General features: G+C 33.7%; 2 protein-coding genes across 4 annotated transcripts; one reads left to right on the top strand and one right to left on the bottom strand.

The window, feature by feature from the left end:
- The first annotated feature begins 1,399 nt into the window (after window positions 1-1,399).
- On the top strand, window positions 1,400-3,634 carry LOC104773157 (protein RGF1 INDUCIBLE TRANSCRIPTION FACTOR 1). 2 transcript variants are annotated; one of them, XM_010497734.3, is made up of 4 exons: window positions 1,400-1,533; window positions 1,809-2,054; window positions 2,148-2,288; window positions 3,117-3,634. In XM_010497734.3, exons 1-4 carry the CDS (start codon window positions 1,531-1,533, stop codon window positions 3,492-3,494), a joined length of 768 nt encoding a protein of 255 aa, XP_010496036.1. In that variant the 5' UTR covers window positions 1,400-1,530; the 3' UTR covers window positions 3,495-3,634. The 2 variants fall into 2 exon arrangements, with proteins under 2 accessions (XP_010496036.1, XP_010496038.1); XM_010497736.3 differs by having other exon boundaries at window positions 1,452-1,533; window positions 1,818-2,054.
- Window positions 3,635-9,329: 5,695 nt separating this feature from the next.
- On the bottom strand, window positions 9,330-12,732 carry LOC104773156 (uncharacterized). Of its 2 annotated transcripts, XM_010497731.2 has the most exons (10): window positions 12,156-12,732; window positions 11,801-11,923; window positions 11,616-11,712; window positions 11,441-11,476; window positions 11,105-11,292; window positions 10,900-11,002; window positions 10,635-10,816; window positions 10,468-10,545; window positions 10,027-10,223; window positions 9,330-9,925 (listed from the first exon to the last, which is right to left on the bottom strand). In XM_010497731.2, exons 1-10 carry the CDS (start codon window positions 12,449-12,451, stop codon window positions 9,522-9,524), a joined length of 1,704 nt encoding a protein of 567 aa, XP_010496033.1. In that variant the 5' UTR covers window positions 12,452-12,732; the 3' UTR covers window positions 9,330-9,521. The 2 variants fall into 2 exon arrangements, with proteins under 2 accessions (XP_010496033.1, XP_010496034.1); XM_010497732.2 differs by lacking the exon at window positions 11,441-11,476 and having other exon boundaries at window positions 12,156-12,576.
- Window positions 12,733-13,028: the final 296 nt, after the last annotated feature.

Here is a 13,028-nt window from a genome sequence, read left to right on the forward strand (position 1 = left end):
CAGTCAACACCCACCATTTTTTTTTTGGGCTCGAGAGTTACAACTGAAAGAAAAAAAAAAAAAAAAGAAGCTAAAAAGAAACAAATCATTGTATGTTTTAATTATAATTGGCAGTTGTTTCATACTAGAACTAATTGACGATTTAGCAGAATTGAAAATTTCAAAATATTATGTTGAACATGTAAGATTTTGAAGATCAAGTTAAAATGTAAATATTGCAAGGTAGCCTTCTTAATTTGATTAATTAATTTTATATATAAAATATACTCGGTGACTTATAAAATATATAGTTATCTGCCATAACAAGAAGTACAATTAGAGTTTTTTTACCGGTAGCATTTAGACGTTTATGACAAATAAAATAGAACAAGTTGGCGTAAGACAGAAGAATCTTTTTCTTGATGTTTTCTTCTTGGGTATTGTAATTAATAAATCACTACCATTATGATTAACCATATGCTCTGTACATTTCTACTCCTATTAGACAGAAAATATTATATAATCAGGTCAGGCATAAAATAAGTTCTTAGTACTACTAATACGCACAACAACAAGAATTTGACGGTGTATAAGTTTCCACGAATCTTAAATTGGTTGAACCAAAATACATGAGCTTTTTAGTAGATAACATTACCCTATTGAAATGTTGTTAGCAGCATATATAAGCGGATAAAAATATGTAGATACGTTTGTATAATTATAACAAACATGTTTTAGTACTATAGAATAAATTAAAATGGTTTAAGGATTGCATTACGAAGATTTGTTACGTTCATTTGTTTTGTTTTTTGTAGTTTAGGTTGCATAGCTTCTGTTTTCCATAGTACTATAATGTATTACTGGCAATAATTTGACTAGTCAATCAATATCCATGTAACCATGTTTATTTAATCTATTATATATTTATATCTAAATTTAAGTATCCCTAACCTTATATATAGAAATATCTACGACAAGCCTATCTAACTATTATATTAGCAATGTGTGGACCGATGATTTGTTCATAGTAGTTTTGTATCTTCCTCAATTGGCTAATGAACACCAATATGAGTCTTTACAACATCTAAGTAAGTAGTGATTATTTTAAAATGCGTAGTAGGGGATTCATCTACCCTACTCTCAATAAAATTGGGGAGAAGCAGAACAGCTTCTCCCGGAGGGTTTAACCTAATTAAGCTCTTAAGCCAAGAAGATGACCAAATAAATATATGTTTAAAGTAGGAGACACGGAAACAGCTCCCACGTTCCTCACTTTCTCTCTCTTTTTCTTCCTCTATCTCTCATCTCACCAACACTAATAAACAACAACCAAGTTTATATGATATTTAAAATGCGTAAAAGAGTTATATCTCCGAGGAATAATCAAATATTAAGTTTTTTCTCTCTCTCTCTCTCTTCCTTGTGATCCTCCATAAATCCTATCATCTGTAGTCCCCTAATTAATCCTTTTTCTCTTCCTAATATTACTCTTTGTAGTGAGTAGTGGCCAAAATATTCCATCTCCCAAAGCTTACTTTGAGTTGTGTCCTCATGGTAGGTTAACTATTTCTTCAATTCTAGCTATACCAGCTTAAGTAGTGAATCTATCACTTTCATCTTAGTTCCTTTACTATAAGATTCTCAATATTTATACGCAATTCCTTACAAATTATGGCTTTATCCTCATTTTGACTCCTTGGTAATAACTATAGATTTTAATGGTGGATATAGCTAAGAAACAACTAAATTATGGTATGAAATTGTTTGTTTTTTCTCTTAAAGCTTGTTTATCTGTTAAATATTTAGAAATTGTGTAAATGGTGTGGTAGGGAATTCAGAAACCGGCATGGTTGGATGCGCTATACGCAGAGAAGTTCTTTGTTGGATGTCCATACCACGAGACAGCCAAGAAGAACGAGAGGAACGTTTGTTGTCTTGATTGTTGCATCAGTCTCTGCCCTCACTGTGTTCCCTCTCATAGATTCCATAGACTCCTTCAGGTTCGCCGTTATGTGTATCATGATGTTGTTCGGCTTGAAGATCTCCAAAAACTCGTAGACTGCTCTAACGTTCAAGTAAGTAATGTTTTCTAAGACCTATTATAGATATATCTATACATAGTCCTCTCGTATCTATTATAAATTGATTGGGGGTTGAATTATGGACAGGCTTATACAATAAATAGTGCAAAGGTGGTGTTCATCAAGAAGAGACCACAAAATAGACAATTCAAAGGAGCTGGCAACTATTGCACTTCTTGCGACCGAAGTCTTCAAGAACCTTATATCCATTGCTCCTTGGGTTGTAAGGTTATTTCATCCTAACTCTCCTACAAAATATTCGACTCAATTCTGCTTGATATACTATTCTCACTTAGAATAAATTTTAGGTTAAAATATTATATATATATATATATATATTATGTATAATTAAGTTATGTGATAGTCTGAACTTTAGGGATGATTCATTTCTATGAGAAACCTCATGTTCCCCTTTTAAACTCGTCCATAAGTAGAAAATACAAATACAGCATAGGATACTATAGTGACAAGTTAATACATACCCTGACTATTATTTTTTTTTTGCTCAAACGTATACATTGTTACTTATCTAACCTGACCGTCCCTTAAAATGTTTTTAACCCATAAAACTTGTTAGTTTTCGAAGATGAGAATCTCAAGAAAAAATGGGTTAATAAAATAAACCGTTTATTGTAAAAACATTATAAATAGGTTAGATTTTGAAATCTTGTCCTTTTGAACTAATGTATTATTTAATTAAAAACATGAAGAAAAATCCATAAAGGGGAGGCTAACATTTAAAAAAATAAGTCTATTATATCCTCTCATTGACCTTGCCGTTAGAACTTGGAAATATATATGTTTATATGCATAAATACTGTAAAATCTCCCATATCATGTGAAGCTAGTGCTTTGGTCCAAAGTGGTGTAATCCACTACCACACTTCAAACCACTTCATTGTTGCACTTTGTGATATCATGTTGCCAGAAAATACATTGAATTCACCATTACACGCACACATATATTCGTAAAAACAACAAGCTTTTTGAGCATGTTTTGTTTTAATGTTGCAAGAAATGAATATTGAAAAGGTTTTGGTTTATATATGCATGTAGGTGGACTTCGTGATGAAACGTTACAGGGACTTAACCCCATTCCTAAAGCCATGTCATACTCTAACCCTAGGTCCTGACTACATCATCCCACAAGACTTACTGACGGATGATGATGTGGCAGCCTACGAGACTCCTCGATCAACGGTGGTAGACGGTGATGAGTCCATGAGCTGGTCCTCGGCTTCCTCTGATAACAATGCCGGTGCGGCTGCTGCGTACGCCGCCTCCACCACCCATGTTGTGAGGAAAAAGCGGACCGGATTCTGCCTATGTGCCAAATCCGCTAATAGTTATAAAGAGGTATCGGAGGATCCTGACGATATTTCCACTTGCATCAATCGGCGAAAGGGCATTCCTCAACGATCTCCCCTCTGTTAACGTACTCCTTTAATTTTCTTTTTGTTTCTTAATCTTCTTTATTAGTTTCATTTCACCATATAGTCTTATATGTTACATGTATGAATTCTTGTGGCACGGTCTCTCAAATAAAGTTTATAATCAGCTTTCTTTTTTTTCTTTTTTTTTTTCTTTTTTTTTTTGGTTACATAGAAATTAGTTTAGCATACTTAAGAAGAAAATTTGATATGATCGTATAATAATCTGTTTCCGTTTGGACTGGACATTGATTGTGTCCAATAGATAAGTTTGAACAAAGACTCAATATCCCTAATAGGCATAAGCAAATATGTATATTCTTAACCAATAGATCACTTTTGTATTTCGTCACTCAGATCATGTGACGTGGTCGGTTCCGTGACCACACCACATCGTTTACTTCACGAGATCTCCTTTCTTATTCTAGAAAACGAGAAGGAGGAACGAGATCTCCTTTATATGGTTCCGGATTGGATTAACCTGTAAATATGTCCCCTCTAGGTTTTTGTCACATAACTGGTGTGTGAAGGGACTATTTCTCTTGATATATCTGTTGGAGTAGCAGTTGGAGGGTGATGTCGCCGGTTCTCAAGTGTCTGTTTGACACTTAAGTATGTTCTCAAAAGGAGTAGGTAATGTCCATTCTTCGGCTAGTTTGTGATTGTCATGCAGTCTGGGAGGCTTGCTTTTCCACTTTGTTTTCGTTGACCTGGTTCTTATCCACATGTTGTCAGACCATAAAATTTTGTATTAAAAATCACGATAAATAGATTGAGGAAAAGACGAATATACGAAAAAAAGACTATATGTACACTTACTTTTCAAGAAAAAAGACAAGTGAAATTTGTTGGCTCCTTATAGTGACATTTCAGATGACGTTTAGTTTATTGATTTAAATCTCTCTGGTCCCTTTTGGTCCAAATCCGATTTGAAAAACTCCTATTTATTCTCCCTACTCCCTATTCTTTCCAATATTATCAAAATCTCACTCTACCCTACTTATATTATATTATAAATTTAAATTTCAAAAGAAAAAAAAATAAAAATAACCAATAACAAAAATTCTCTCTCCTCTCTCATTAGCCACCAAATAAAATAAAACGGGATATTAAGCTCTTCTTCTTACGATTTCGAATCCTCCATATTCTCTCTCTTCTTCTTCTTCATCCACCATTAACACTCACTTCAAGGTAGTTTGAATCTCTCTTATTCTCTAGAATAGCAATGTGACAAAAATTTGGTTAGATATAACATTGCTCAATGAAATTGTTGTCAATCTCAATTGGAAGGATTGGAAAAATTGTAGATTTGTAAATTTTTTTAGTCTTTATGCTTGTTAGGGCATCTCCAACCCACCTCTATATTTGCTTTTTAACTCTATTTTAGAGTAAAATCTACTCTAATCCATCTCTATTTATACCTCTATAATAGAGATCTCTATTTTTTCCTCTATATATAGAGTTAAACTTTTTTATTTATAAAATGGTCCTTGAATTTTTAACACTTTTATATTTATGATCAAAATAAATAAAATGTATATTTAAATAGTTTAATAATAATTTAATGAAGTGGAGGTTTTGTATTGAACAACACAATACTGAAACTTTGTGGTAAAATTCAATTATCATATCAGATAAACAAAAATAACAGTCAAAATTTGGTTTGGTACAGAAGCATTACTCTTATGTTTCACAACTATAAGTGTTCAATTCGCAATCCAATCCGCAAAAGCTAAGATTTGCTTATACAACATAACGATAAGTAACATAATGACCAGTGATTTCACTCGGACGAATGATCTTCACGACCTGCCAACGTTTTAATCCGAAGTATCTTGCGATTGGATCAGTCACTTGGATCCTTGGAAGCTAACAAAACCCATAAATAAAATATATGGGTTTACAGTGTTCACAAAAGTAATGTTTTTGGAAAAAGAATGTGCTACATGACATAATAACTACATGCATAATTTTACATAATATGATAATCGAGGATGAGCGTGATCTCAATGCACCGATCGAAGTTGAAAGAGAAGTTCCACCTCTAGGAGTCCAAATGGCGGAAGATGATGATATTCGATTCCAAGAATTTCTAGGTCGATTTAGAAAAATCAAAGATAAAGAAACTCATTTCTCACTTCGAAATGCATTAATTGAGTACTTGTGGGAAAAATACACTAATGTCGATGGTTAAAAAAATCTACTATGTTTTATTATTTTATATGATGCAATGTATTTCTTTTAATAAATGTGATATTTAAATAATATTTATGAATGTTAAAAATTTAAATAATATCATAATTTTATGAAAGTTTCATAAAATAAATGGGTTAGTTTGTAACTTTTATAAGTAAAAGGTATTAATAGTAAAATAAAAAAAGAATCTCTACGGAATATTCCTTTTTAGAGGAAAAAATAGAGGTATCCATTGGAGCAAAAGTCACCTCTATTATAGAGTTCCTCTATTTTAGAGGTAAAAATAGGGAAAACCATTGGAGATGGTCTTAAGGGTAGTAGACTTGTTTTCTTAGTGGATTAAGGTCTTGCGTTGGTTATTATGATTGAGAAAAGTTGAATTTGAGCTTGAATGCCAGCTTTTGTAGAAAAAATTGGGGATTTCAGATCTGGGACAACTGGGACCATTGGGTACAACTATGTAGAAAATTGCAGATCCACAAATTTGGTGCAACTGAGACAAATAGGTATAACTATGTTTATGAACTGCTACTAAAAATTTAAAAATATAGACTGTTTTCTTTCTCTTTCTTTTTCAGGTGACAATGAAAAAGACTTAAATCATACGTTTTCTTTTTGATGGATACTATTCAAGTATCGGAGAAGATATACGATGGATTTCAAGAGAAGAGAATGAAGTGTATTCTTTTCTTATGAAGACATTATCTAATGATGTATCATATGCTAAGTTGGTTGAGAAGATATGCAGCAAGATAAGGGTAGATGAGGCTATGAAAAATATGAGAGTTAGATACTTTCCCTTCTCATTCCCAAACTATAAGGGAATACCAAATTATATTCGAGATGATGAAGATGTTGTGTGTTATTTAAAGGATGTGTATAAAGAAGGGTTTAGAAGTGTTTTGCATGTCGAAGTCACCAATAATGATGAACAAAATCAGGGGATCGATGAAAATGAGGGGTTTGATCAAGTTTTAAGAAACGATTTGGTAACATGAAATGTTCCAAATAATAAAGAGATTGCTCTAATTGGTGGAGCGAATGATAGTGGTGGTGGTGGTATCCTAGATATGTACGTAAGAGAACCATCACTACAAAATCCAGTGGTGGTCGAGAATGAAGATAGAGATGTAGAAGGAAATGAGTCTGGAACTCTTTTATGGGAAGATAGTCTTGATATTACGATAGGCCAAGAATTTGGAAGCAAAGAAACAATACAAAGTTTAGTTGAAAAGGCTGGACATAAGAATTGTTTTGAGTTTTAACAGGTACAACTATTGTTAATTTCCTAGTCGTATTCCTACTAATTTTGAGTTGTTCTGTCTTGGTACAACTATAGTATTATCTTGCTTAACTTGCAGAATTTTATTAAATTAGAAAATTTAGAACCAAAATACAAAAATTTGGTCTTTTAAGATTACTTTGTATATAACAACCACAAAATTTTAACATATAGATCCACTTCACATGTGAAAAACAAATCTAATCATAGAAATCCAAATTCTTCAACAAACAACCTTAGTCTTTTAAGGTTACTTCATATATAACAACCACAAATTATGAGAATCAAGAAATAATGGTGATTTCAAACATTTATATACAAGATGACATAGTAAATCTATTCTAATTATGTAATATCATAAATACAACTAGAAAAAATGATCTAAGGTAAAAAAACAACTAATTTTTGTGGTTTTTAGAACAGAGAACAACTATGTTTATTTTAGTACAACTATGTACAACTGAACAACTATATTAATTTTTGACGGCGCAAACAATTAATTTTTATACACGTGGGTTCTTTGACGGCGCCAGGTGTCACAAGGTGGACTTTTGACGGCGTAAAAGGTTAAACTTAGATTACTCAGTTGTACCAAAATAATTTTCAAATGAGATAACTATTTCTTCTAAGACATAGGTGCACTTGGATTTACTGAGTTGTACCAAAATACTTCATTTGTTAAATAACCCAAGAACATAGTTGTCCCTTAAAATACTAGTTGCACCTAAATACCAGTTGCATAAACACAAAAGAAAAATATCCAAATTCACATCTGAGTTTTCAAATACAAACAAAGATCACTTCTTTTTTTTCTCAGTCGTGAAAGGAGTAGTGATGAACGTTGATGGACGGAGCTTCCTCTTCTCTCTCAGAGCTTCCTGCTCTCTTTTACCATCACCAGCTGCCTCACCTTGTCCTTCTTTTCCTGTTTCTTCTTCCATCTCAACCACAAATTCTCCTTCTCCTCCTTCATTTTCTATTACATTTCCTATTCCATCTCCCATCTGAACATTAGATTCTCTTTCTTTTTATATTCCATTTTCTAATAGCGGGTGAGCTTTCAGTACCTCTTGCATTAGATCCTCCTCTGGTTTTGGCCATTTGGATAGGTTCCCGCAACAACAAATTAATATCAAACTTTGAAAAGCTGTCTCATTATCTACATAAACTCACACAATCTCAATATCGAAAGCAACAATAGATAAAAACTCACACAATCCAAACACAAAAACAAACTCAAATTCATACAATCTGAACATAAACACAAACTCAAACTCACACAATCTCACAAACTCAATCCGAACACAAACTGAATCCAAACACAAACTCACAAATTCTCATTATTTATTTACATAATTATAAGAAATATAATGCGTCTTTAACACATTTCACGAAATCATTTCACAAACACATTTACCAAACTCAGAACTCACAAAATTCAAATCTTTTTCACATTATTCAGAGAACTAAACCCAACAATCAGTCGAAATTAGGGATCAAAAGAAAGAAACAAAAAGAATGGCTTACAATAACTGGTAGCTGAGAGGAAACGGACAACGAATTTCGATTCTCACGGTGGAATTCTCCAAAGAGAAGAAGAAAGGAGATTGAGAGAAACAGACGAGAAAAAGAGAAGAATAAGACAAAAGAGTTTCAAGAGAAGAGAGAACAAAAGAAGATGAACGAGATCGATCCTCCTCTGTATCCGTCGACTTGATTCGAAAAAGAAGAAGACGAGAAAAAAATAAGAATAAAAATTAGGATTTTGTTTGAGATTGAAGGATTTGGGGATTAAGATCCGAAATTGATATGGATATCCGAAACTAATATGGGTCTAGATCCAAAATAAGGTTGGGGTTTGTAAATATATCAAAAATCCTAAATTTATTAGTTTTTTACTAATTATCTAAATAAAAATAAACATTTAAATATATGTTTATTATTAGGGGGCTAAATAGAATGGAAATAGAGATGTAGGGCCCGAGAGATTAAAATCCAACGTTTATTTATAGGAGTGAGTATCTTGACCTCCAAGTTAGAGAAATGATAAGATTGTGCGTCAACATCAAGAATAAATTGTCTTGATACGCAAGGATAAGGCCAGATATATTTCAAACTTATTCCAAATATATTTGGGCGTTGTCTGAAAACTTCTAAATATATTTGCTATTACTGTACGTAAAATTTTGACCCAACACGTTTTATTTCGAAACTATACACACACGTGAGTTCCCGCTGACGTGCTGGGTCGAATTTTTGGGTCATGGTCCTTTATGTCCAGTCCGGTTGTATAAGTCAAAATGAAAGATGGAGGATGGAGTTTAATTAATTTCCTACCAATGAAAAACTCGTAACCAAATATCTCATTTAATGTCTTTCCATATATTTATTTATTTGAACTTCTCTCTATATGCTGAAATGCCCTTTACCAATATATAATAACTAGCATAGCAAATCCTAGTAAACATAATAAGAAAGGTAACTAACTGGCATAGCATACCAACCCAGATTGGCCATTATTAGTTATCTACAACTTTCTCCAGCATCATCTTTTCAAGCAGACTCCTGGGATGCATCTAGCATGGCCAGGTACTCATTGATAGCTTCAATTTCCAAAACAAGATTGATATCATAGGCCGACAAAGAATCAACCCTGGCGATTTCATTTGCTATGTCATCTTCAATTTCAGAGTCCCGCTCTTGATCTTCTTCCTCGCCGTCGTCACCGGATGTGCTTCCTCGGTTTGCAGTCTCATCTGTTGTGTCATCTTTCATCTCAGAGTCCTGCTCTGCCCCACCACCATCAACTTCATTGGATGTGCTTTCTCGACCCCCGAAACCACTGCTCTCCGCAACCCCATCGTTAGCGCTGCTTGCTGGGTGTGCTTCTGGTACAGATTGTAGTAGCCTTTGGATTATATCTTCTCGGAGTCCACCAGCCTGCAAAGCAGAGGTTGCTGCAGAGAGACGTAAATGGCATTTCATCAAATTCTATACAACGGACTTCAACAATAATATGCAACTGCAGAAACAGCTCAGCTCAGATAAGAAAAATTACCTCGTCCTCGTTCAAAGCCCATAGTCACAAGTTCGTCAACTGATATCCCAACTAGTTGTTCTTGTCTTTTTCTTTTCCTCGATTCAATGTAAGCCTGTATCGACGAGTTAACTTTTGGGTTCGTGAGTGTATCAAGAGCTTGCTGAAAATCGTTCTCATTTCTCCGGAGGGATTCAGCAGCAAGATCCCTTGCATATCTGCAAAAGGTAAACGCCTTTAAGTTATACACAATGTTTTTAAGCAAAAGCCTCATGTTAATATAACACAGGAGCTTCAAGGCTTTATCTAACAAACACAGGAAAGCTAATCGTTGATCTGCAAAGGTAAAGCACTTTCACAGAATCTTTTTGTTCTTTGTTTAACCTTTTTTCTAACTTAAAACAATTCTGTATAAATAGCAGAAGACAACAAGTGTAGAAGTATTTACAGTGCGTTACTTACCCAATAGAGTTGAGCCTGTTAAGCATCTGCATATCAACAGCTTTCTTCATGGGTGTCACTCCATACTTTTTCTGCTCACTGCAATATCAGCTTTAGTTTTTGCTTATTTGAAGATCGAAAAGTCACTAAAGATCATAACTACTGCAATTAGACTAGTAAGAACATACTTTATTTCTTTTTGTCTCTGGAGATCCTCCTCCCGCTTTTGGGCTCTTTTTGCCCTCTCTTCAATAAGAAAATCAATAGAACTTGCAATATCCTGATTGTTCAATCGCAAAGCTCTTTTAGCATCCTTCTCTTGGAAGCCCATACCCATAACTAGAGACAGAGTTTCATCAGGTATTTGTAGCTGCATCACAATGCACAACAACATTAACTTTGTAACAATTGAATAACACTAAGTGCGAAATTATTCCAGTACAGCTCACTAACCTGCAAGAATTTCGCATGGGCGGACTTCAGTGCATTCAAGGCTTTATCACACTGACCAGTGTGATATGCCACAACACCTTCTAGTAACTCTAGTCTCACGTATCTAGCAATTAGATAGACAAAATATTTACTCTGTAGGCAAGGCACATTTATCGGGTATTCCTCAACTAAAAATGCAAAAAAAAACATATGAAAACGAACTCACAGTGCCATCTCTGGACTTTGACCTGCTTGAAGGAGTCTCAAACGAGAAAGATCCTTCCCATGAGCACGCTCGAGTCCTTTTCTTGCTCTCTCCAGGCGAACTCCAGCATCTGAAAGGCATTTGATGTCCCGGAGCAAGAAATAGCACCACACAATGTCTATTTCCATCATAGGGAGGTTGTCAACAAACTGTAAGAATATAATACAGTCATGTGTTAGATACAAATGAGGTTAATTCAGCATCCCGGAGACTCAGAAAACAAGCTATAAACCAGTTTGCTAAGAGGATCCATATTGGTATCATATGCTGAAATTTATTCAAATGAGAAAAGAATACCGCGAGAATCTTGGGATCGCAGAGCAAGAATGATTCCTACAAAACAAAGAAAAAAAAAGACAGGACGCTGTTGCAGAACCATTCACACCACAAAAACGTACTTGCAACAAAAATCAGTACACATTATTGGTAGAAAAAAAAAAAAAAAAACTGATTCCCAGCAGTAGCAACTAACCTCTGCCATAGCAAGCACTTCAACTGCATCGGAATACATTTCCATTTCTATTAAACTTTTTGCTTTAGTGTGTAACATAAGACCCATCATTGCAGCACTGTGGAACAAAAACAAAAAAACAAAAAGACTTCATTAGCATTCATGTTTGCCTAGCAATTCCGTTTCCCAACCTGATTGAGCAATACCTCTGATCAGTCTCAGTTCCAAACTGTACTTTATGACCTCCTTGATCTTCCAGCTCAATGTTATAGTCTTCAATCGGTAATGAACCATCAGCATGTCTCTTGGATAAAGCAGTCGCTGCAGCTCTACAACATTCACATAGACAGTCACCAATCATTAGTACCAAATCAGACTAAACATACTCACTTGACATAAGAAGTGGCAAAATTAAGACTTTATAACTAAGGACACAGATGATCATAACACTATGCATCAGAATACAATCAAAAATCAGAATTGGCAAATTGGGTTCTTGCAAAAAGACACATGAAGTTTAAAAATTCAGACTTTATAACCAAAGATGATCAAGAGACTCACTTGACACGAGAGAGACGACGGGACCTTTCTTCTTCGTCCACGATCGATTTGCCTTCTTCGGGTGCAGCGCCACGAGTAGAGAGGATCTTGGAGTTTTCTTTAATACCCAATTGCGCAAGCGTGAGAGTAGCATCGCCGTCGTCTTTGAGGATTTTTCCGGCGCAAATTAGTTTGATTGAGTCAGGATCGAGACCTGATCGCTTAGCGACTTCGTCTCTTAACATGTGTAGAGTCCAATTCTCGAGTTCTACCTCAATTAAACCTCCCCATGTCCCAGCAACTTTGAGTTTCGCCATTGATGAGTTTTCCGACTTTTTTTCTCCGAACAACGCTAACTAGGTTTTACAGAGAAGTTGTAAACTTTGTTTTTACTTATATATTTATTTAGTCGGCGAAACTAAATTTATAGTAATATTTAAGATTTTCTCAATATTTTTATTAGATTTTTTCATGTATTGCTGTGATTATTTTATATTAAAAATAGTCCTCTTTTTGTTCCACTATATTATTTTTTTCGTTAAAATCTTAAAAACACAAAGATTAAAAATTAAAAATATTTTATTATTTATAAAAGTTCAACCAGTAGAAACAAAAAAACAATCAATATATATAAAATTAACTTTCCTCTCTTATCCTTCTCCACATCAGTAATATTATATTTTTTTTTAATTATTAAAAATTACTAATTTATTTTTTTATTTATTATATATTTATTACTTACAATTAATAATAATAATAATAGATTAAAAATAAATTAAGTAAAATCAATTAAATTTTAAAATAGTAAAAACAATATATAAATTTGTTTTATTAATTAATAAAATAATAATTATATAAAAATAAATTAAATAACATAAATAAAAATTTCAAATC

The sequence above is a fragment of the Camelina sativa genome, chromosome 19 (assembly GCF_030686135.1).
Source record: "Camelina sativa cultivar CO46 ecotype springtype chromosome 19, ASM3068613v1".
Taxonomy (NCBI): domain Eukaryota; kingdom Viridiplantae; phylum Streptophyta; class Magnoliopsida; order Brassicales; family Brassicaceae; genus Camelina; species Camelina sativa.

Coding starts and splice junctions, on each gene's coding strand:
- LOC104773156 (XM_010497731.2), bottom strand. CDS start 12,451: ATGGCGAAACTCAAAGTTGCTGGGACATGGGGAGGTTTAATTGAGGTA. Junction 11,003..11,104: donor CAAAGTCCAGAGATGGCACT/GTGAGTTCGTTT, acceptor TCTAATTGCTAG/ATACGTGAGACTAGAGTTAC. Junction 10,224..10,467: donor AACAGGCTCAACTCTATTGG/GTAAGTAACGCA, acceptor TACCTTTTGCAG/ATATGCAAGGGATCTTGCTG.
- LOC104773157 (XM_010497734.3), top strand. Junction 2,055..2,147: donor TAGACTGCTCTAACGTTCAA/GTAAGTAATGTT, acceptor AATTATGGACAG/GCTTATACAATAAATAGTGC. Junction 2,289..3,116: donor ATTGCTCCTTGGGTTGTAAG/GTTATTTCATCC, acceptor ATATGCATGTAG/GTGGACTTCGTGATGAAACG.